At 38.2% G+C, this 25,929-nt stretch overlaps 1 protein-coding gene across 1 annotated transcript in view; it reads right to left on the bottom strand.

The window, feature by feature from the left end:
- The window catches only part of LOC137044732 (CUB and sushi domain-containing protein 1-like), a 194,993-nt gene that overhangs the window by 122,873 nt on the left and 46,191 nt on the right, over positions 1-25,929 (bottom strand). Inside the window, 2 exon segments of the mRNA XM_067420993.1 lie at positions 4,279-4,392; positions 12,178-12,294. Coding sequence (XP_067277094.1) covers positions 4,279-4,392; positions 12,178-12,294 — 231 coding nt within the window.

Genomic DNA, 25,929 nt, shown 5'->3' with positions numbered 1-25,929 from the left:
TCATTCCCCTGCTCTCCGGCGAAGCCCAGGTGGCTGCGCAAAAACTTCCAGTAGCGAACCTCCTGGTCTTCGACGACCTGAAGAGGGCCGTCATCCAGCAGGTCGGCTGGTCGCCCGAGCAACATCGCCAGCACTTCCGGTCCCTGGACTGGGGCGATGCCGGTCAACCCTTCGCGATGGCCCAACAGCTCCGGGGCTCCTGCCGCAAGTGGCTACTGGACGAGGGAAGCGGCGGGGTGGGGCTTATGGCAACCGGGGGAGATAGTGCTTCCGTTTCTCCGCTCTCTCCGCGCCAATTCTCCAACCCACTCCCTGCCACTGGAGCGGAGGGTAGGTCTGGGCTGGCCTGTTGGCGTTGCGGGGACCCGGGTCCCGGACGTCCCCCAGGTCACCCCCGGTCAGGCTGGCGAGTACCAAATACCTGTGAGTATCAAGGGGGGTACGTATCCGGCCTTGGTGGATTCAGGATGTAACCGGACGGCTCCCCGTCCTGAGATGGGCAGTGGGGGTATGTGGCAGGGGGGGCGTGGTTTAGCGAGGTCTGCAGCGGGAGAGAGAGTTGGGAGTCAAACGGTAAGTGAGTGGGTTGGACACAAGCTACCAACACCTGTTTCTCATTTCAGTAATTGGCGCGGAGAAAGTATAAAACGCCAGGAGAGACGGAAGCTGACAAGAGAGAGACGGACTGGTGACGAGAGATACGGACTGCGGATGCAAGAGAAGTGTGAGAGGAAACTGGAAGCCAGTAACCCGGAAGTGTTTACGATGAGTTATTCATAATAAGAGTCCCACATTGTTGTGTGGGGATAATTTTAGTTTTTGAGTATAAATAAATCCGTCAGCAGTCCAGTCGACCTGTGTCCTCTTCCTTCCTTTCCACGAACTACTACAGACACTTTCTTGCTGTCAGAGGTTAGCGGATCATGTTGATAGTTAATGTGATTGTCTGCACCTGTGTTTTCTCTAGGATATCTCTATGAACGTCTGAACCTCTAAGAAAACTGACTAATATATCCACAAAACACCAGTTGATTATTATTAGTTATTGCAAAGTATCGTCTAGCAACTCTCAATACACTTCTGAGCTGTAAAAGCTCAGGTGGGCCAATCTGGTTGGGCCAACTCTGGTTGGGCCTATCACATCGTGTATAGAGTCGGTGGGTGGGGCTTAACATAATGATGGCCGAGTTGCGCTTGCGTGCTTCTAGTAAACACAGAAACTGCCGAACGGCGGTCTTTCGAATCAGCTTTGACCGCGACTCTGGAAGACTTAGAGTTAAGCTTTTCTCTGAGAAAAGAGCAAAGAACGGCACTGAAGTCATTTTTAAAAAGGGAAGATGTGTTCAAAGTTTTGTCGACCGGCTATGGCGAAAGTTTTAATCTGTCAGCTAGCTCTGCTTCACCTTCGTTGGTTGGTTGTAGCGTTATCCAATTACTATCCAAAGATGAAGTTTGAAAGACAACTGTTTATCCCTTCCCTCTGATTGAGCCCTGTCAATGGTGACTTTCCAGACCAAACATATTGATGTGGATCTGGCTTGTCAGGCTAAAACTGAAGTTCTTTCTGAGAAAAATACAAGCATCAATTGCTGATTCCATTTGCTTTTATATTGTGTTGTTGACTGTAATTAAATTTTTCTTAAATTAAATCAGCTTCGCTTTTCAAGTTTTAACACTCCATGGCACTCATTGACGAGGTCGAACTGGAAGCCATGTTAATCTTGGACTAAATCGGCCACCGTAGGATTTAAAACGAAATCGGAATGGAGAGGAACAGAAACTAATATTCACCGGATTGTCATATACCTTTACACCACTAGATGGGGGGAAATATCACACAGTGTAGCTTTAAACATTTAATAATCTATTTTAACTATAGTGGTTAGTTCACCCTCCAAAAATGCCATCAATTACTCACCCTCAAGTTATTCCAAACCCATAAGACGTTTGTTAATTTTCATAACACAAATGAAGATATTTTTAATGAGTGTTACTCAGCACGTTTGAGCTTCTGCAAGAGGTGTGTTTTTGCATGTGAAGTATGTCAATGTGATCTCATGAGAATACGTGTCTATTTTTATGTCAAGTGTGGGTCTACAGTACATACATTTACTTACGATATCATACACACTATAGCATACAAAATAATGACATATTGATGACATTAAAACGCAAATTATTTAAAAATTGATAGCACTAAAAATGGCATGTTTTTTGGCAGTGTTACCGAATGCTCATTGGCTCTCGCCTGCTTCATCACAGATTGTGACAAGTTTTAGTTTATGTACATTTGAAATGGGAAAGGTGCGCCTTCTACAGTGGCAGCTTCATGGAAAGAAGCCGGAACAACATTTTCATGTATTAATAATTTAAAATCTGGTCTGCACCTCATACAAAAATATACCACCAGATAGAAATGGGACTGCAGCACATCGCCAGCTGAACTACTTCTGGTAGAGTTGACATTTTCACAAAAAAAATAAAATAAATAAATAAATAAAAATAAATAAATATATAAATTATCATATATATATATAATGGTTATGGGTAGGTTTTGGGGTAGGTATAGGAAGGTATATGATTAGTGGCTCAAAATATCATTTTAAAGCTATATTGTTATTAAAATTGGCATTTTCCTACATATTCTGTCCATTACATTTTATTCTTATAATATGAATATTATGCATAAAAAAGTTTAGGTTATGGGATCTTACATTTTTAAAATGGTAAAAGGGAAATTATACAGATATTTAAACCAAAGATTTGTTAATATTTAAAGTTTTTTAGCTAAAAACATAGTTCACCAAACATTTTTGGCTGAACTAACCCTTTAAGTTTGTATTGTTTTAGTTGTATTGTACTTATTTTAAAATATTTTTTTATTAGATATAAAATTCAGACAGTTTTTGGAAGAAAAAGCTAATTAACATTTACTTTACCTTACCCCCAAGGTCAAAAACTTATTTCATGAGGTCTTTTGGGGTATCTTGTGTGTCCAAATATTTATTTATTTTCTTATGATTTAGGAAAAATGAGGGATGTGATGAGAAACTCATCTCACAAGATGAGACACGAGATCGGGTTCACAAGAACGAGACAAGACAACATTTTTGCATAGCATTTTTAAGAAACTCTCAGTGATGAAATACATGACTAGAAAAATTGTTTGCAGGTGCATTTGAAATGTTTTAACTCATTGTCTTGCAAATGTCTCAATGTCAAATTACTCAATATCATTTCTGTTTTACTTTTTTGAGTATGAATTTGCCATCATATGCAGTAAAAGACAACAATACTCAAGCACCGTAAAATGTTTTGCTCAAACTCAACTTTTATCGTCTCTTCAGACCTTAGAACTCCACATGAGTTGAGCTTCTATGACTTTTGACCTCCTAACTGAATTCCTTCCCTCAAATTGAGCTTAGATCAAGTGCAAACAATAAGTGCAACTATAATTAAAGTACTCAATATTCAAAGAGCAAATAAGGATAGGTAACTACACAGTTAGCTTTCATATTGAAAGATATTCTTATGCCTCTGGGAGCCACTGTCAAACAGCAGTAGGCTAACAAATTTAAATTGTGTTTAAATCCACGCTCGTGTTTATTTTCACTTTTACGATCATGTGTAATCTGAATAGGGAGAGGTGGTGCTGAACTCACAATTTTAGACATTTGACTGACACTTCGCAACCAATTTTTTGCCACGGTCATGTGACTGTCGGTCTTAGATTAAATTAGAACTATAAAACGCGGATAAAAAGTGTTAAAAGATTACAAACACGACGGATGAGTGAGTCCGATGGTTAAATAGAGAGATTTATGCCATGATCCAGGCAACATGTGACCCGTGTTTTTCCAGCATTCTACCCTTAAAAGTGCACTGGAACGGCAGTCAAACCCGAGGCTTCCATGCATGAGATCTTGTCATATGTCTAGTAAAAATATTACTTGCAAAAAGAAGACTTATGTTTGCTCGAGGCTGACAAAGTGTGTGTTCAATGTGTATACTGCACAACAAAAATTTGAAACAATAAAAACAAATACAAAACTATCAGTGAATGCTTGCCAAAAATGATACACCCTCTGTATTTCCCCTTTCGGAAAGTAGCTATTAAACCTCACTTGAGACCTCGTTCACTGCTCAATTGTCTGCACAATTGTCTTTTCACTGATTTTAAAAAGCCATGTGCCCGTTTGCTTCTTTTCAAAGGGTTATGTGCATTTCAAAGCAAACTGAAAGCAACAAAACCAGGGTGAATGTAAAGCTATTACTTACCGGAATGAGACCCAGCCAGGGAGCTTAGCAGCCTGGAATTCTGATTGGGCCCATCAAATAACTCAACGGAGTCGTTCATGGCTGTCTGGAAATAGGCAAATTGCCCAAACACCACTGAGGAAACAAATGAAACACAATGAGCGTGTTACTATCATCACCACTGCTGGGAAGAGACACTAACAAAAGTAGTATGATAAGTTAAGAATAAAAGAATAGAAAGTCATAAATTTCCCATAGACTGCTGTTTCAGTTTGATTGTTTTATAAGTGCCCATATGCAGTCTGCACAGAACCTAGTCACATCAGCCCCATCTAGATAAAGTGGCAAATGAGGTTAAATTCATTACAATAGAGAAGATTTTGATTACAGGAATCATGCCGTGAAATTGTGAATAAACTGTAAAATCATACCGCAGAACAACATTTTTAGTACTGTAGCAGCTGTCCTGAAAACAAAGGACAAAGCTATGTGGAATCAGGTCCGGTCTTTGCTTGTGACTGACAAACAACTGTCTGAGCTGTTTTTTTATTATTATTTTATTTTATGAAATAATCCAAATTACTCACAAATCAAATACATGGGTTGTTGACTTAAAGGGGTGGTTCTGTGTGTGTTTTTTTTTTTGTTTTTGTTTTTTTTTGCTTGGTTGCTAGGCTTGGTTGTGTTTATGGGGTGCAGTATAACATGTCTTTTTTTAAAATACCGTATTTTTATTTTATATTTTATTTTACCTTTATTTCACACTGCTGTCTGCACTGTCTTTTGAACGGCCTGTTTGCTTCCTGCTTCTATGAAGCCCATCCCTCCAAATACGCAATGGTCTTAGATTGGTTAGATGGCCAAATATAGTTTCATGTATTTTTATTGGCTGAAGTGCCAAGCACAGGTTGTCCGGAAACGCCACGTCCCTTACCATTACAGCCAGAAGTCACATCTGGGGCAGTGTTTCTGTTAATATCAAGGTTTTATGATGTCACCAACCCGGGAAGAAGCTTGTTGTAGTCCAAACCGGCCGTTTTTTTAGGCAATAAACTGCCTTAAAAGACAATATCTCTGTTTGCATTGAACGTTCAGCGCTGTTACTTTGCAGATACTGTTTATGCTCAAGCAGCAAAATTACACACTAACTAAAGGTAAAAAAGTGAAATCACATGCAACCACCCTTTTAATAATAATCAAGGGGGCTATATGTAGAATTCAGAAACCGTTGTTATTAGCGAAACTGGTGGCTGTAAAGTGAACTGCTGCAGCCAGCAAATTGTTGCTTGTGCTCAAACTTGTGTATGGGGGTAGTGTTGTTGCATTATTCCAAACAAATACATTGTTATCCACAAATAAATGTAAAGCGGTTCACACAAATAATACAAATTCACAAATAAATAGTATGAGATCCACAAATATATGCACGAGTTTCACAAAAAAACAATTGGATTCACAAATAAATTCAATGATTTTTGTGAAAATCAAAAAAATAATAATAATCCACACATATTTTTATGTCACAAACACACAACTCTGACTTTGTTGCATTTATTTGTGAATCGCTTCCTGTGCATTTGTTGATGGCTTCTTCTGCATTGGTGGATCTCTGCTTGCACATTTGTTAATCGCAGCACAGCATGTGGAACATTTCTAGCATAGACTCACACAAATCCACAAATAGGTAGACTCCACCCACTGTCTACTTAAGCCAATCAGATAATGGCCATATTGTGCTGACCAGAGCCTAAGAGCTCTCAATAGTTCCAAACAACTCTGTGATGTCAATCTGTTTAAATAGGATTAAGCAGGATAGACAGCATTTTCACTATATTTGCAGCAATTTCTGGCAAATACACAATATGTGCATTGACTTTGACTAGGTTTTACAGTAGAATTTTATTCTGGGGAGAGAAAAAGAAGAGACAATATTAATCTTCTTTTGGGTCACGAGAGTACAACTGAACATTTTATTTTACAGCATTGTGTGTTGTAGCCAATTTCGTGCATTTCTGAAAATAATAACCAATCATATGTTTAATTACCGTGAATGAAAATATCCTCTCAGTATCGATCAAAACAATACAGTCTCAAAACGCTGAATACATTTTAGTGCAAGTTTACGTTTTACACAAATCTTCCCATTATCTACAAATCCTCTCATCATAAAGCACAGACACTGGATTTAAATAAAGATTTATTATGAAGTTTAGTCCGATTTTTTATTTTATTTTCATTAGACTTTGTAATGTTTCCTACAATTAGCATATATATTTAACATTCCAGTACATTTTTTTTTTATAAAAATAGATATTTTAATGGTTTAAAACTATAAAAAATAATTCTAAAAGTGAAAAAAAGGCCAATGAGCCAATAAGTGTTCCTCTTCCACCATCTACTGGCTATAGTGGTAATTATTATTTTGTTTGATTTATTTTAGGGGGGGGGGGGTGAAACACTCAGTTTCAGTCAATCTCATGTCAATCTTGAGTACCTATAGAGTAGTATTGCATCCTTCATATCTCCGAAAAGTCTTTAGTTTTATTATAAAAGAAATATGGGCTGTACCGAGTCTTTCCGGAAAAAAATGAGCGCCTGGAGGCGTATCGTGTGGGCGGAGCTAAAGAATGACGAGCGCGCAAAGCGATGACGTCCTCAACCGAGGAGAAGCCATTGGCTATCCAGCTCAGCTAATAGATATATGATCCAGAATCATTAGGAGGCTGAAATAAATTGAACAGGAGAAACAGCAACATCAGGACGTCCGTCTCTGTGGTATGTACTGTATTTAGTGGCCTGTCAACATTTGTGTGTGTTTACTCGCAGTTTATGAGGACATGATTTGGTTTATGGACTATTGTATGCGACTAAACCTTAGCAGTAGCAAGCAAAACGGTTTTGAACGTCAGACTAGTGTAACGTTATACATAGAACAACAATGGAGTAACGTTAGCGCATTTGAATGACGAAGCACGCGATCGTGTCGTTTACTGATGTTTACTCACGCGACAACAGCATAGACATTTGAAGCAGTTTTACTCACCGGCTGCTTCCAAAGCAGGACCGAACCTTTATCGCTGGGACCGCTCCGTCAAAAACACACTTCTTTGGTATGATTTGGTGAAGTCCTGACAGCAGTGACTTGCTGTGCTAAAGCGTTGAAGTCGCTTGATGTCACAGATAGGAATAAAGTGGAGCGCGGCGGGAGTGTATGGGTGTGCATTTCCTCTCTCGCTCTAGTCACGCGCGCGCACCCTACCGGGAGAAGAGCCCGTACGGCCCATACAAGGACCTTCCCCTCTATTAACGTCAAGCCGAGCCATACTCGAAAAAAACTCTCCGAAACTTGTGAGAAACCGGAAGGAGTATTTTTGACACAGAAATACTCCATCAAACGTCCAAAATTAGTTTTTGAAACTTTGTCTATGTTTAGGATGGGAATCCAAGTCTTTAACAGTGTAAAAAGCTCAGTATGCATGAAACAGCATTTCAACCCCCCCCCCCCCCCCCCCCCTTAACGTCCTAATGTTATTTTGATACATGAAGCATACACAACAGGTGAATATAAATTAATGATGCTAGCATATACATAATTTACCCAAGACAGAAGTTTTAAATAGTGTTTAAAAAAATGTCCACCAATTTATTCAACTCTTTATATTCAGATACGTTATTCCTTGAATGAATATAAACGCATTCGACAGAAAGATTTCAGAGAATCTAAAAACTGTTGAAATGGCAAATAGCATCCGGATATAGTAGCTGATGCAGTGCTGCTCACGTTATCTAACTAAAGTCAGAGTCTGACGATTTATTATGTAACAATATACATCAACTCTAACATTCCAAAAATATGCAGTAATTTCATCAATTTTCCAGCGAGTGCGCTTGAGATAGCCTACACTGAAATTAATGGTGTTCAGAGATGGAACTATTGGTCGCTCCGCTTCACACACTTTGCATTCCTCAGTTCCTATGGAAGTCAATGGGAGTGTTGTAGCCACTGATCTATAAGGATTTATATGGATAAATAGATTTATATAGATCATTTAGTGGTCATAACTCTGTTTTTCAGTGACACTGGTCAAAACGGGATTGGTTGGAGCGAGAATGTGCTACAGTCGGTAAGCACGATCTGGCCTTTATCTGATTAGCTTAAGTAGACGGTGAGTGGAGTCTACCTATTTGTGGATTTGTTTGAGTCTAGACCTCTAGATGCTAGAAATGTTTCAAAATCCACACGCTGTGCTGCCATTAACACATGTGCAAGAAGAGATCCACCAATGCAGAGGAAGCCATCAACAAATGCACAGGCAGCGATTCATAAATGAATGCAACTTACGCGAGGCAGAGTTGTGTGTTTGTGACATAAAAATAAATGTTAGAATTTTTTGGTTATTCACAGATGTCATTGTATTTATTTGTGAATCTAATAAATTTTTGTGAAACTCCTGCATATAATTTTGGATCTCATTCTATTTATTTGTGAATTTATATATTTTTGTGTGAATCTCTTTATATTTATTTGTGGATAACAATTTGTTTGCAACAAAACTACCCCCATACCCGCACATGTAACATACTGAACGTGAAGAGAGTGACGAGACTGTGGGTGTGTTCATACTTGGCATGTTTGGTTAGATTAAAACGAACCCTGGTGTGAATGCCCTGGTGTGAGTGCAGTTAGTTTGAATAAGTGTGAATAACGCTGCCATCCGAACCCAAGTGCGCACCAAACAAATTGCTGAAACATTTTTTTTTTTTTTACAAACCAAAAACAGGACATGATGTTACAAGATGCGACCCTAAAAAGGACAGCATGCTCAAATATACTTTCTTCTTTAGTTCTTTCGTTTTTTTTCTTGTCATAGTCACAATTTTGCCCATCACACTTTGATAAAGGCATCAGAAACACGTCTCCTCACAGCAGATATTTGTTTGTGTGTGTGACGGAGGGATTTCTGTCACTGTTTTGACTACTTTACACATTTTATAAGCCCTTTAGAAGTTCTCGGCTTGTCAAAATACCATCATATGAAGGCTATGCGCAATTCAACGAGTGCATTAAGCCAAGCACAGAGCATTGTTTTGGAATGTACAATAAGTACCATTGTGATATATATGTAATAAAAGGAGAGCAGAGAGAATTCTGTATATTTAGGTTTGGTGTTAAAATGCCAATGTGAAGTGTAAGTGGACCAGGACTAAGAGTGTGTTCACACTTGTAGTTTGATTCACTTGGTTTGTTTGGTCCAGACCAAAAAACAAAAAAACGTATCATTCACATTGCCATTTTAACAACACATTCAAACCAATGCTGTGCGCTGGGGTTAATGCACTCATGTGTGTGTATATATGATGGTATTTTGACCAGATGAGAACTTCTAATGTAAAAGAGTTTAAAATGTAAAGGGATCAAAACAGCAGCAGGAATCCCTCCGCCACACACACACACTCACTTACACACACACAAACAAAAAAAAAAACAAAAAAAAAACAAGACGTCTGGTTCGGATGCCTATACCTAACTGTAATGGGCATTATCGCAACTATGCCGAGAAAAAAGCAATCCAAACATCCCAGTAAAAAGTAATTTCAGGGTAAAAAGTAATTTGTTTCCCCACACCACACACAAATTAATGAATAAAATAACTAATATCATAATTTAGTGTCTAAAAGACATAAAATATCATTTCTATAATATGCCATAATATGTTTAAAGCAATAATTTAACGCTAAAAGACAGGGGTACACTTGTGTAGTCTGACGTAAAATGTGTCTTACATTCACACTCTCCTTCGGCAATGGCGCTACTGTTTCTAAATACACTGAACAGATTAATTTGGTTTGGGAGTAGAGATAAAAGCCCGCCCATACTGACAATTGATTGGTTATATTCCCGAAACAGGCCAATCAGGATTCTCTCTGTCTTACATGCGATTCATGATGCAAACACGCGCACACACACAATGCCTCTCACTCCCCCTCCCTCTCTGCTATGCCCGCATTACACGGTTTGGAGAACAGTGTCTGTCTCGCTCTAGATTTGTGGGAATCAGGGAGCCACTATCAACATGCGGGAGACTCCCGGAACTATTTAGGGTTGTGCCTTGTCACATGATGTCCCGTTTTTTTGATTGTTTACATGTCTTTGGTCATTGCTGCATATTTATTTCAAACTTCACCAGAGTTCGATTGGAAGTGGACCGAGACCTTGTGTGCACTTGTTTGGTGCGCACCAGAGTTCGGATGGCAGCGTTCACACTTGATGAAACGCAAATGAACCGCACAAACAGAGCAATCACACCAGGTTTTGTTTTAGTTGAACCAAACATGCCATGTTGTGAACACAGACGCAGACCGCGCTGCTGAGAGCAACATTTAGATCAATATGTAAATATGTTCTGCACTTTTTTCTCTCAATGACAAAATTAACGCACAACAAAAATTACAGTGGTGAGAAAGTAGCAGTTAAGAAAGCATCGGATCATAGCAAAAGCTCTGCATTTCACCAGCATGTCATGTCGACAGATGAGGTAATTAAAATGACACTATAATAGTTACTAATATACTAATATAGACTTTACAGATCTGGCTATGTGAGTTTGAAATGGCACATTGACAGTTACAGTAAAGAATGGCTCTTTAGGCATCATAGAAAGAAAGAGAGTCTCTCAGGAGCAAGCCTAAACATCACATCCTTTTGATTCTCCTGTAAAAAAAAGTATGTCCTTGACATAACAGTCAGTTTAGAGGCTTTCATAGGCAACCTAAAAAGTCAAGGAAGGTCTCATTTTTTTATTTGTTATATTCTTTACAAGTAGTTGTACATGGACATTCTTATAGCCCATTTAATGCGCAGTTTAATCACATTTGTGCATTTTCACTGTTAGTGTACAAACAAGTACAAGAGTGTTAACATCAGTGTACACGTTTTTAATCATGAACTCTTTCTCTAATTTATGCAATATGTATGTTTGGTCACGTCTGGTGTCCATACCTCGTGACCTGAAACCAGTGATGAAGCTGTGATTAAATGTGTTGGCTTGCCAGAAAGGACACATGGTTCACAGGATAGGGGATGAAAGACTAGGGAAATCACAGAGGCATGCTGTGCATGTCAGGTGCTGGTATGAGAGCCAGCTAAGCAGAGAGGGGTGGAAAGGGGTCATACGGGTCACTGCGACAACTCTATTATCGCCTCGGTAATGAGATGTCGGCCCTCACTTCATACTCAAATAGTACAGAAAACCTGAAGGGCCGCTGCTAGTGGCTCTGTAAATATCAGTTTGACTGGATTTCTCTCGGCTCACAAACACTTCAACAAACTTCAGATGTTGAAGTGTGACTTACACTCTTATTTGTTATGCATGAACTGCAGTGTTTTGCAATAGATTTAGTCAACTATGGTTTTGCGCAGTGGATATGAAGTATGCCCAAAAAATGTATTCACTATGCTACTCACATAAAATTTCTGTTTGGATAGAGGACTCATCATTTGAATTAATTCTTTCCCTGGCATTGCCGTCATTTATGAAAAAAAAAAAAAAAAGAAATAATAAAAATAAATAAATAAATAAATAAATAAATAAATAAATAAATATATATATATATATATATATATATATATATATATATATATATATATATATAAAAATTGAGTTTAGTAATTAATGCTTCAAAAATACATTTCAGTAATAATACAAATTTAAATACTGAGTTTCAATTAGACATTTATTCTATAAATCAAACAAATGTATGCAATATTTAGTTTGAAAACAATGTTTGTTAAAATCACTAGCAATTTCTGATTGAAAATTTTCAGATTTTTTTTTTTTATTTTTTTATTTTTTATGTATTGCACTAACAAGAATTCTATAAACTTAACCGTGACCTTTGTAAGTAACTTTATTTACTTACCAAACTCTCCAGACACAGTGATGTAGTAGGAGCACGTCTGGCCTGTTGTGTAGTTGAGAGGGTAATTTGGGGATAATACCACACCCTCAGATCCAGTGTACTGCCCACCGCAGGGTGCTGAAAAAAGAGAAAAAAAAACGTAAAGGCTCGTATTTACTCTTGTTCAGGTCTGCCTTTGCATACCCAGGGTTGGGGAATTATGAAATACATGTAACTTAAATAAAATAAAATAATTGAATAACCATTTCATTACAGTTATATTTTAAATAGGTGTTAATCAAATTACAATTATACCTGAAAAGTATTTTATATTACCAAAGTGATTACTTTGATTTATAATGTCATTTATTTAATTTAAACATTAATGCAAACTGTAACAGACAATTAATGTAAGCATGAAGTTAGTCATTCTCAGACTATACAGTTATTATTACAGTTACTATACATATCCACCATATAGTATATCAATTAAATATATAATGATACATTTACAATATAAACACACCTGGATGCATTATATGCATTTATATTAAAGTATAGTAATTTACATAATATGTATTTACACAAGCATATCATTATATTTGAAACCCCTAATCTGCATTGTGACTCAATTGTTGCCTTTGTTTGATGGCGTTGCAGGGCATTACAAATAAATGAATTCTGCCAAGCAGAATGAACTTCAACAGATATTCCCTGCTGAGTGTTTAGGGAATTGCAAGGTAGACCTTATTCATAAACAATGCACTGTTTGAATACCAGGTAAGTGGAGTAATTACCAGGAAGAAAAAAAAAAGGTGAAAAAAGAAGCTGTTTTGACTGACACGCTTTAAAACAAACTGCTGTTTTAAACAATAAATGAATAATCAATCACTGTACATCAAACATGATACACATCAAAGACAGAAGAAACTCTCACTAATAACAACCCCAAATTAGACCACAATTCAAGCCAGTGGATCTGAGTATTGTGTAGAATCGTACAAGCTAATGACACCAGATTATTGCATCTTGCAGCACACTTAACTCCTAAACATTTATTGGAGCAAGAAAGTCAATAACAAGATATTGGAAAATGTACATACCTTTATACAACCAGGGTTAATTTGCTTAAGCTTGACATTAATTGGACAAACCAGCTTTATGGTAGTGCTACTGGAATGGCCTACAATTAACACATCATGCAAACAGCGTGGAAAGGCTGTTGGAATTGCTATAGCCTCTGACAGGTATTTTAGTAAAACGGATTCGTAATTCAGGGTTGAGCATGAGGAGGGAGTATTGAGGAGGAGCAGCCAATGAAGACTATAAATCATCTGGGTGTTGGTGCATTGGCGTGTGTTATCTCTTTATCATGATCGTAATGAGTAGAAGCTAAGAGCTTAGGTGTTTGACTGTGCATGACAGGAAAAATAAGTGAAAAGTCAACCAAAAAAGGTCAGCGAGAGGATTACCGAGAGTGCCAAGTGTAAAAAAAATTGAGGCTAAGAAGGTCAGCAAAGAGCATTTGTGGAGATATTAATCATTGTCAGTGCTTCTAACACCTGGCCCATTGCGTATGACCTTGTAACCGATGGACCACCCGTGATAGTTTGGGGAGCTTTACTATTGAAAGTTATTTTAAGAAATCAGGCCATATTTTGCCGTTTAGAAATAGCCATGGTCAATAACCGTGTCTACTTGGCCGATTAACAGAAGTCCTACCAACCCCTTCTATCAGTTAACATTTTTTTGGAGAAGATCAGTGGGGGAAAAGTGAAAAATAAGAGTTTATATAAGCAACTGTTAATGTTATGCATGTAATTTAATCATTAATTTCATGTAAGACACCCTGCTTCATTGATATCAGCAGTCGCATTACCTCTTTAAAAAAAATCATATCAGTCAACCAAAAAGTTATTAATTAACAGGTCCAAATCTGCAGATGTTTTTGCTGCACTGACTGAAGGAAAACTTATTAAATTCAGAATTAAAGATAGAATGTTTTAAGCAGTTACTAATTAGTTTGTTATGTTTCACGTTCTTAGTTTATCATATTCACTGTTCTGTTCTCTGTCATGTTTCAGAGTTTGTCATGTTCCCTTTTGTTCAGTTACTCCGAGCTACGTCAGTGATTGACGAATGGGGGTTTTGCTTAGATGCCTATCACCTTCGAGATCTTAGAAAACGCCCAATGGAGATGCGATGCCATGGGCCTGGGGAATTTACATAGAGTAACTCTGCCCCACATCGTGGATATATAAGGAAGTACGCTGGCAAATCTCACATTATGTTTCTGCGTATCTCTTCACTTAAGCCAGACGTGTTTGGAACTGGGGGCTGCACGATAATGATAAAAATGATAATCACGATTATTTTGACCAAAATCATAATCACGATTATTGATCACGATTATTCTGTCAAAAAGGGTAATGTTGTTATGGCCATTTTACATGTTGTTTACCAACCTACACTTAACCCAAAAGGCCTAACGGTGGCACACCGACTTCATTTAACTAACTAACTTTGTTAGATGGTAAATCAATACAAAACACATAGTTTTGGTGAACGCTTTGTAATCTTATTCACATTCGAATTTTTAAAGCAACACAATTCGTTTACAAATGAGACAAACCACAGATTCAGATTGCCTAGAAAATTCTTAAAGCAAAGAACAATGATATATATATATATATATATATATATATATATATATATATATATATATATATATATATATATATATATATATATATATATATATATATATATATATATGGTTGGGACATTCTAAAATGCTTAACGTGAAAAATGCTTAATGTGGCTTAATGCACTGACAGTGATATTAAAAGAACTACCGAACTCTGTAAAAATCATAAACCAAGGCTATTGTACAGCAAAACAAAATATGAACACAACGTGTTTAATTACACCAGTCAGGTCCCGCCCCCATTTCCTTTGTTCCCAACTCAGTGCTTCAACATAGTGCGGCAATACTAACCGATCCCTTCACAGGCTTCCATTCAGCCAAACACCTTTTCAAATGTGTTCGTCCAGCAGATTGGTTTGCAGCAATCGAGCTGAAGGACGCATACTTCCATGTCTCCATTCTTCCTCGACACAGACCGTTTCTACGGTTTGCTTTCGCAGGGCGGGCATATCAGTACGCTGTTCTCCCATTTGGGCTAGCTCTGTCCCCTCATGTCTTCACAATGATCATCGAGACAGCCTTTGCACCACTCAGGCAGCATGGGTTCTCATCCTGAACTATCTTGACGAGTCACTCTCAAGAGCAGGTGTGTGAACACAGAGATCTGGTTCTCCAACATCTTAATCATCTGGGCCAACTGGGTGAAGAGCAAACTCTACCCCATGCAGAGGATCTCTTTTCTCGGTATGGAGATCGTCTCATTCGGCAAGTATTTGCATTATACTGCCCAGGCACCCACACTCCATCCCTCCCCCAAGACCGCACCCTCTAGACTTTTGTGTGTGTTTCGGTTTTGTTTGGGCATCTGGGGCTGCCCATAGAGAAACATAACTCAAAACAGTTCAAGGGGACCTGTCACAGTATATTTGGGTTATGCCCTCATGTGTTCTTGTTGTCATTGGATAGTTGTTTAATTATTGTTCACAGGTGTCCCTTGTCCAGTCATTAGTCATTAGTGTATTTAAATCCTCATGTTTGCCATGTGTCCTTGTATTGATTGTAACTGTTGTTGGTGAGTGTTCATAGTCAAATCTGTTCACATGCCAAGTTAAGTTTATATCTGCCAATCCAAGTCTTTGTTTGTTTTTGCCAAGTCTTTGTTTTGTTTTGGGATCCTTTGAATAATCTGCACTTGGGTTCTGCATCCAGTGGATCTCCATTGTTATTGCACCGATTACGCATACAATTATGATGATCATTGATGCACATTGGGAACGAAGGCTGGCCCACGTGGTCCGATCAAACAAACTAGCTAAAGTAGCTCAAATTTCTCAAGAAGCTGATGCTGGTTCTGATAGAAAGGTGGACCCCTGTCCACCACCGAAAGTGACAACAGTAGGCATGTAAGCATCAGAACTGGACCATGGAGCAATGTAAGAAGGTGGCCTGGTCTGATGAACCGTGTTTTCATGTGTGTGTGTGTGTGTGTGTGTGTGCGTGTGCGTGTGTGTGTGTGTGTGCGTGTATGCGCATGTATGTGTGTGTGTGTTTGTCGCCTACATGGGGAACACATGACACCAGGATACTTTATGGGAAGAAGACAATCAGGAAAAAACAGTGTGATGCTTTGGTAAATGTTCTACTGGAAAACCTTGGGTCCTTCCATCCATGTTGATGTTACTTTGACAAGTACCATCTATTATTGCAGACCATGTACACCCTTTCATAGAAACGTTATTCCCTGGTGGCTGTGGCCTATTTCAGCAGGATAATGCATCCTGCCACAAAGCAAAAATGTCTCAATAATTAGCCTGACAAGCCAGACCCACATCAAGATGTTTGGTCTGGAAACTCACCATTGACAGAGCTCAATACGTGGGGCGGGATAAACGGTTGTCTATCAAACTCCCTCTGCACAGCGTGCATGCAATTGGATATCACTACAACCAACCAGACCAACGAAGGTGAAGCAGAGCTAGTAGATGAAACTTTCGCCGTATCGGGTCGAACAAAACTCTGAACACAGCTTCCCTTCTTAAGAATGACTTCAGTGCCGTTCTTTGTTTTTTTCAGAGAAAAGCTTAACTCCATGGAAGACTTGCAAGTCTTCCAGAGTTGCGGTCAAAGCTGATTCGAAAGACCGCCGTTCTCCAGCTTCTGTGTTTACTAGTAGCACACAAGCGCAACAAGCGCAAGGTTGCCTGCTAAAATTCACACTCATGGGTCTATATATCACATAATAGTCGCTTCAACCCGCAGAAAAAAAAAAAAAAACATGGACTTGGCAACACAGTGCAGTTGAGCTCTGTTGTCATTTGACAATGCGTCGCTTTGTTACTCTGATTGGTTGTAGGTCTATGGTTGAGGTCTTTCCTGGTTCGGTTGAAACACGCCCCATAATCACAGCCCAATGGAGCAGTTTCAGACTCATATTCTGACTAGAGTATGACCACGTCAGGCTAGCCATTTGCCAGCGCAGGTCCTGATTTGGCCAAATTAGACGCATTCCTAACCATTTTCCTATCCTTAAACCTAACCTTACCCATAAGGTATCCCTAAAATCAGAGAGAAATTATATAAAAAGGTAAATAACACTGAAAGAAGCACCTAACCCTGTTTGGAATCTTAAATTGTAAACTTGTTCCAAATTCACATCTGATTGGTATATTGGAATATTTTCCCAGGTTTAACAAAACTCTAATAAATGCTGGGTTAAAAACAACCCAAGTTGGGTTGAAAATGGACAAACCCAGAAATTGGGTTGCTTTAATGGGTCCATTCACTGGTTTCAAACAATCCAATTTCTGGGTTTGTCTATTTCCAACCCAACTTGGGTTGTTTTTAACCCAGCATTTTTTAGAGTGAAAAGATGATCAAGGAACATTTTGCACTTGAGGAAATCTAGCATTCTGTATTATGTGTGTGTGTATTACCTGCACCTGTGCAGTCTATCTCTCTACTAACAATGAATCTTTGAGTTTATTTACAAATAATTGCGATTCAGAAGCCAACTTATGTTATTAATGAAATTCACGGGGCAGCAATAGGTTTCTGTGCTCCTGAATGTTTCTGTGTGTGTGAAGCGCAATCTCAGATCTCTGTGTGAGCCTTTATCTATTGCTGAAAAGATTTGTTTTTACCATATATGTTGAAATTAATACTGAAGTCTTCCATTGTAACATATGGTGGTTAAGTGTTTTTTTTTTTTCATTTACGATGGTGCAGAGAGCCAACAACAGCAGAGTGACACTTTAAAGTGATACTTCACCCAAAAATGAAAATTGTATGTTTATCTGGTTACGCCAAGGGCATCCAAGATGTAGGTGTGTTTGTTTCTTCAGTAGAACACAAATTACGATTTTTAACTCCAACCGTTGCTCGTATAATGCATGTCAATGTGGTCTAATTCTAATCAGACCCCATTGACATGCATTATACGAGCAATGCATATTTCATTTTTGGGTGAACTATCCCTTTAAGCATATAAGATATACATTTTACTCAAGATTACTCATAGTACCTGAATGAGTGGTGTGTTATTCACTTTGGCGGTTGTTATCTGGGAACAACACACTAGAATGCGTGATCAAGTTGTTCTTGCGTCTATTTCATTAAGTTTAAAAAGGTACCAATGTGTCATAGCTAACTTTTATTACTGGTTGGTTTATTTACTATGGTTTCTACTATCATTTCATATGTTTTTTTTTGTTTTTGTTTTTTTTACAGAATGGTGTTCTCTATAGTGGTTATAGCACAAATAGATAACACAAATCGTTTTTTAATATAATTTTAAAAAATAATTTACAAATATTTCTAAATATTATACTGTTTGCTTTAAGAAATAATAATAACCTAGATACTTTTGAAGAATTTAAATTGAGAAGGAAGTCCTCACAAAAATAAATATGATTATAAAATGTTCTATTTGTAAAACGGCCTTCCAGAGAGCCGTCGACTGTAGCGAAAAAGAAAAGTGTGATGATAGAATTAACAAAGTTCTCTGTGTACCTAAACCCTGGAATAACTTTGCTCATATTTGCCTTTATCTCATTGCCAATGATTATCCTGGCCTTCCAAAATCACAGTCCACGCCACCTGTGATCTCTCTGCTCTGGCTGTGTTCCTTTCATCCCTCAGGTCTCAGTAACAATGATCTTCAATTGAGATTCCTCGCACATCAATCCCATGCTAAAGCCTCTGGGCTCTGGCACCCACAGGTCTGTTGCTTCATCTGCTTCACAATGCTTCTGTGAGCTCATGAAAAGCTGGTGTCAGAATGCAGCTGAGGCTCCCTGTTTTCTGCATATCAAACTCACTCCTGTAGCTTTGATCACGTCACCTTCCCTTCACACTCGCCATGAGAAGACTGTCTGGAGCTACACACACACACACACACACACACACAGATAGAGAGCGTGAGAGAGAGTTGTGCGTGTTTGTGTGCAAGTTACCATATAAAAATACAAGCACACATATACTGTGCCTTTTGTTCAGAGATTTGCCTAGAAACCTGCAATTTCACACTGAGATGGAAGGAAATTTCAGGTTTTTGGAAATATATTTAGAAAATTTATATTTTTTAGGCTCGACTGTCTGGGGTTTTCTTTCTTTCTTTCTTTCTTTCTTTCTTTCTTTCTTTCTTTCTTTCTTTCTTTCTTTCTTTCTTTCTTTCTTTCTTTCTTTCTTTCTTTCTTTCTTTCTTTCTTTCTTTCTTTCTTTCTTTCTTTCTTTCTTTCTTTCGCGTTCACGTGCAACAGCCATGAATAACATGACATTTTTACACCAGACATTATGAGCATGATGGGACATATCAATACAACATGGATATATATAATTCAAAATGCTTTCTGTCATTTCAACATGAAAAAGTATCGGGTCAAGCCAGTATTAATTTGTTGACAAATAATTTTCGTCAACAATTTTTTCACTGCCAAAAAGGAGAAAACTGACAACAACAAAAAATATCTACTGTAATTTTTGTCTCTAAATAAAACAAGACAAAAATGTTAGGGAGCTGGGCAAATCTTTACAGTTGCCATTTCCCATTATGCTTTCAAAAAAAGTCCCTCACATGTACTCGGGGTGCTGAAGCTCATTAAAGGTGTCATGAACACTTTTTATACTGTTGTCTGAAGTCAACTAATGACGTTTGTGCAGTTTTTACATCCAAAAACATCTAATAAGACAACTAATAAGAAATAGGCTATTTTCTACACTGGTTTTGAGGCTGTCTTCTGAACGCTGGGTATTGATGGGCGTGCTGCTTGGAAGTAAATTGAAGTGATTGGAACATTATTTCTGTATTGCATGGCCTGCAATTCAGGATATAAGCATAAACACACAAACACGTGCGTACGCGGGCCCAGAACATATTGCTACCGACGGGCGTACGTTTTGATAGCCCGCCTGGAAAACTTACAGCCCCGGGACTATTATACATATAAAAAAAGACATTTTACTCACATAAGTTTGTTGCACCATTTCTGTCGGATCCAATATAGAATTCCAACATTTTGTCTGCAAATCCAGCTCCTGAGACTTATTTACAAACAATTCCACAGTGAATTGAAGCGAACACACAAACGTTCTTCCCCACGTGAGCTTGAACTTCATTAAAAATAAATGACGTATCACACATTTCTAATATTAGGATCCAAAGGAAGCTTATGCAGCGACTGTTCTTCCACAATCTCTTGCTATCTTCTTTGACGTGTGATTGCTGCCGGCTAGCGTGATCCGATGAGTCGGTGGGTGGGGCTACTGAATTACACTTGCTTATTATTCTGTAGAGGTGGTGTTTCGTCACTAGATGACGTCATGATTAAGCACACGAGCGTTCTCTGGGCGTGGTGTCTATAAAAGCCAAATGTTCCAGGAGAGGCTTAAAACAGTACTTTTTTCCACTTTTTTATCAGAAGTTTTATCTATTAATGCCAGTTATTATACGGCTCTGTGGAATACTTGATTCTGATAGGTAAATCGTGCATTCCAGCAGTATGTTGTTCCCAGTTAACAACCACCAAAATGAATAACACACCGCTCATCCGGGTACTACGAGTTATCTTGATCAGTACTACTTATATGCTTAACACTGTCAATGACTGTCAGGCACCATCTTGTGGTGGTTGTAGAAAACTTAACCGCCATGCAATGGAAGACTTTAAGGGTTTACTTTATAATGTTTTAAATATGGATGTTTGGAGCCGTGTGTAGCACGTTATATGACAGACAGCTTATTTTTTTAATGGACTTCGAAAACAGCTACAACTACTGCTTGGATTTATGTTAGCCAGTACTTTGAAATATAACTCAGATTTGATTCATCTGAAAGAAGAATGTCAAAAGGCCAAAAGTTTGGACACATTACTATTTGTAATGTTTTTGAAAGAAGTTTCATCTGCTCATCAAGCATTTATTTGATCAAAAATACAGAATTATTTTTTAATATTGTGATATATTATTACAATTTAAAATATTTGGTTTTCAAATTATTATACTTTAAATTATCATCTATTATGTGATGCAAAGCTGAATTTTCAGGATCATTACTCCAGTCTTCAGTGTCACGTGTGACATCCAGTCTTATCACATGATCATTCAGAAATCATTCTAATATTATGATTTATTATAAGTGTCTTGGAAACAGTTCTGCTGCCTAATATATTTGATGAATAAAAGGTTCAAAAGAACTGCATTTATTCAAAATAAAAACATATTTTCAATAATATAAAACTCCTTTACAATATTTTTTTTTTATCAATTTAACACATCCTTGCTGAATAAAATTACTGATTTATTTAAAAACATAAATGGTGTATGGTGTCGGGGTGACACAAGACCCCGACGCATGATCCCTCTGTCGGGGTTTATTTTTCGACAACAACCGGCTGGGTGTAAATTATCCATTATTTAAAGGGATAGTTCGCCCAAAAATGAAAATTCTGTCATCATTTACTCACCCTCAAGTTGTTCCAAACCTGTATGAATTTATTTGTTCTGCTGATATTGAAGATATTGGAAGAATGTGTGCAACCAAGCAGAGAGAGCAACCATTGACTACCATAGTATTTTTCCCTACTATGGTAGTCAATGGTTGCTATCTCTGCTTGGTCTAATCTACCGTCTTCATCAAAAGTTCAAAAGAAAAAACAATAACATGAAGGTCATGTCACTTTTGGTCGATCGATTCCTTTAAAGTATGGCATTAGAATAATTTCTCAAATTCGGTTCTGCATATTCAATGATTCATTTCCAAATAAAACATGAACAACTGACAGCGATTCGGATCAATGCAACTTAAAAGGTCAGTGCAGTGATCATGAAGAATAATAATTATGAAAAAAAATAAAAATAATCATAAAACAGAGAGCCCTCAAACGCTCACACACACTAAACTCAGCCATATGCACTTTTGGATTCCATCTTTTATCTATTTATGTTCTGTAAATATCCACAGAGCGCCCAAAACTGCTCAACAAAGAGTGCACGACATCAAAACACGCATTAGCCTACATAAGAACAGGTCACCGAGGGATAACTGTATCTTCTTCAAGACGGCAGCTCATTAGCTGTTTTTAGTGGTGTTCTGTTTTTCCCAGACTGCATGCGTGGCTAAATGTAGCAGCCCATGTGTTCCTGCCTCACATAAGCATGGAGACAACAGCTGTGGCTGCCACCTGACCAACCCCAACTTCACTCACAATCCATGAACATAGCTGTGCAAAATCACGCATCCACGAAAAGGATGCTTCTCCGGATTAGAAACAGCTGTGTATCTGTACAGCCTCTGAGAGGCGCCATGCCACCACGCTCCCAACCCCCACGCCTTCTCACTATTTTCAGCCAGGGAAGAACCCTCATTCAACAGTACTGAGACAGTCTTTTAGTTACTATGGAAACTAATAAAAGATCTGTTTGGGTGAGAGAACCAAAGAAAGAGAGGAAAATCCTTCATTATTTAAAGGGACCTCACCTCTTTCTAATGAGTTTTGTCTAAAAGCTTGGGGACGTGGCTCTGGGCTGCATCAGTATTCCAAACGGTGGAAGGGAAATTACAAGCGTGTATAAAAAAAGCAACAAAAAAAAGCCAACCAGTCGCTGCCTCTACTCCAGCGAATTTTCCATTGTATAGTCAGAGCATTTACTTGTTAAGCTGTCACTAACAATATTAAAATCAATGCTCTCAATTAAAAATGTCAATTTTGCCAGCAGTAGCTGTTTAAAAAACTGGTAAAGGCATGATTATTGGGTGTTAGTGAAGTTATTGTAGTGTTCTGATGAAACCTTATTAACGCTGTATGAGACCCTATTGCATAAAACGTCATGCCATTTCATTATGAAGCTGATGTTGGAATGATGCTTAAAGTACATTGCATATAGAAGTCATTTCCACATGTGAAGTCGATGGGAGAGAGGACCTTAAAATTCAAACCAGGTCTTCCCAGCCCTGCTCATCCTGATCTGCATATCTGCCACAAGACCTTCACTCAGAGGCACCATAGAGCACTGCACTCTCTACTTGCACTTTCAGATAAGCATATGCACTACAGTTTTAGGGGAATGGTTGACTGAAAGTTGCTAATGTGATATGGGGTGCTGTTCCTGAAAACATTGTTAGCCAATGATGGTCGCAAGTTCCACCATTACAAAAGTAGCTGAACAATTATGCGTTTCTGAAACCATAGTTCCATTAATCATTTGCAAATAGCATCACAAACTTGTGTTGTTGGAACTACAGCCCTTGACTTGTGGTTATAAATACAGTTTCTTGTTAGCATGACATGGACTTAAACTGATCAAACTCCAAGGCACAATAAGCAAGCTAACATGCAGTACATTACATCTTCAATTCCATTTAAATATGCAGCATATACAATCATTCAATATATTTCAGTGTGTCAACAATCAGTGTGGTTTTAGAGGAGAGAGTTTGTGTATTAATGCATTGTGTATAAGTGCACCAAGGAGTATAGACTCAGACTTTTTGGAGAAAGAAAAAAAATCTGACCAGATTACCTGGTAATGTGAGCCGTTTACAGGAAATATTCAACCTCCTCTCAAATCTACTCGCGTAAAAATCGGCAAATCGGACCTCCTCAACAATATATATATATATATATATATATATATATATATATATATATATATATATATATATATATATATATATATATATATATATATATTAGGGCCGTGACTTTAACGCGTTAATTAATTACGGAAAAAAATTAACAAATTGAACCGCATTTATTTTTGCACCGCGGAACGTTCTTCAATGAATCAGTTTCGACGGACCGATTATACTGGAACACCAACTAGCGCGACAACTACAACAACAAACCATGGGTGCGTCTCAATCCGCTCCCTAGTTCAGTAGTCAGGGCACTGATCAGGGAGTCAGCCCATTGACTTATGTCTTGATCAGTGCCCTGACTAGGGAACTAGGGAGCTAATTGAGACGCAGGGCATGCGTGAACATGAACGAAGAAGCTGATGAGACTGCTTTGCTTGGCCCCGTGGATGGGAAATTTTGTTTTAAAAAACGAAAGAATGGAAGCGTCGTCAAGAGCATGGTAGTGTGCAAGCTGTACAACAAGGAATCTGCGTATCACCGCAGCACATCGAGCCTCAAATATCACAAATATGCTTTTGCTACACTTAATGGCAAACATTGCACTGGTCTGCTGGACTGAAATAAATAAACAATATTTTGTTGATTAAGCTTATGTATTCAGTCATTATTCAATGGTATACTAAAAATACATGTGAAAAATTACTTCTCATTGTTCTCAGGTCAAATATTTATATGCGATTAAAATGCGATTAATTAATTACAAAGCCTCTAATTAAATTTTTAATCGAGTCCCGGCCCTAATATATATATATATATATATATATATATATATATATATATATATATATATATATATATATATATATATATATATATATATATATATATATATATATATATATATATATATTTGCTTTTCCAGACAATCCTCATTGCAGAGAAACTTGGGTAAGTTAGTAAGAAGTGGGTACTCATCAAAACAGTCCCTCATTTTCCATCTATCAGTGCAAGAAGGAAAGCAGTGTGCCAGCCAACAGCCAAGGGAGATAAATTCCAGAGCCCATCCCAGTGAGAAAAATCCCAACGTCTGTTCCAGTGAGAAAAGTTCCTGAGTTTGTTCTAGTGAGAAAAGTTCCTCAGTCTGTTTAAGTGAGAAATTCTCAATTCTGTTCCAGTGAGAGAAATTTCTGAGTCTGTTCAAGTGAGAAAAGTTCCTGAGTCCTACCAGTGAGAAAAGTTCCTCAGTCCGTTCAAGTGAGATAAATTCTCAGGTCTGTTCCAGTGCGAGTTTTTTACAGTGAGCCTGTAAGAAGTGAGAAGTTCCAGCACCTATTATAAAGAGGGAAATTGCAGCAGTTACACTGTCCCTAATGGCTCTGGCATTGTGTATCTGGGCCACACACACATTAGCACACTTCCAGCCCCTGAGCACAGTCCATTGTCGGCTCCAGCTCAAAAGTCTGCTCCAGTGTCACCTCCGGCACATGAGTCTGCAGTATCGGCTCTAATGCCTGAGTCTGCTCCAGTGTCCGCTCCAGCCCCTAAGCCCACTTAAGAGTACACAACCAGCCCATATGCCCACTTCAGAGTCCGCTGCAGCCCATGAGCCCATTTCAGAGTCCACTCCAGTTCACAACCCCATTGATCCTCCCAAGAAAATGTTGTCCCCAGTCATAGTAGCCGAACCAAGCTCCTGGGTCAAAGGCATATGGAGGCTAATCCTCCTTGGCTCCCTGAACTGCCGTCGCCTCCTTGGCTCACTGATCTGCCGGCACCTCCTGGACTGCCCGAACAAGCTTTCTTTTGTTTGTGTAAATTAATTATAATAATATGAAATTAATTGCAAACTTGAATCAAAATATTTGAATAAGTTATTATTCTGCCACCTGTGCATCATGGCATCATTAACAACATATATTACTGAACCAGCACGGTTTAAACGACAAAGACGAGACCATGCATCGTACTACGCTAACTAAGCTGTGAGTTATGCTGTTGTATAGGAAACACATTAACAGATAAGCAACACCTACATCATGCAGTCCATTAATAC

This window comes from Pseudorasbora parva, chromosome 17 (genome assembly GCF_024679245.1).
Source record: "Pseudorasbora parva isolate DD20220531a chromosome 17, ASM2467924v1, whole genome shotgun sequence".
Classification (NCBI taxonomy): domain Eukaryota; kingdom Metazoa; phylum Chordata; class Actinopteri; order Cypriniformes; family Gobionidae; genus Pseudorasbora; species Pseudorasbora parva.
The sequence above is the reverse complement of the archived record's forward strand: the minus strand, read 5'-3'. Positions and strand labels throughout refer to the sequence as shown.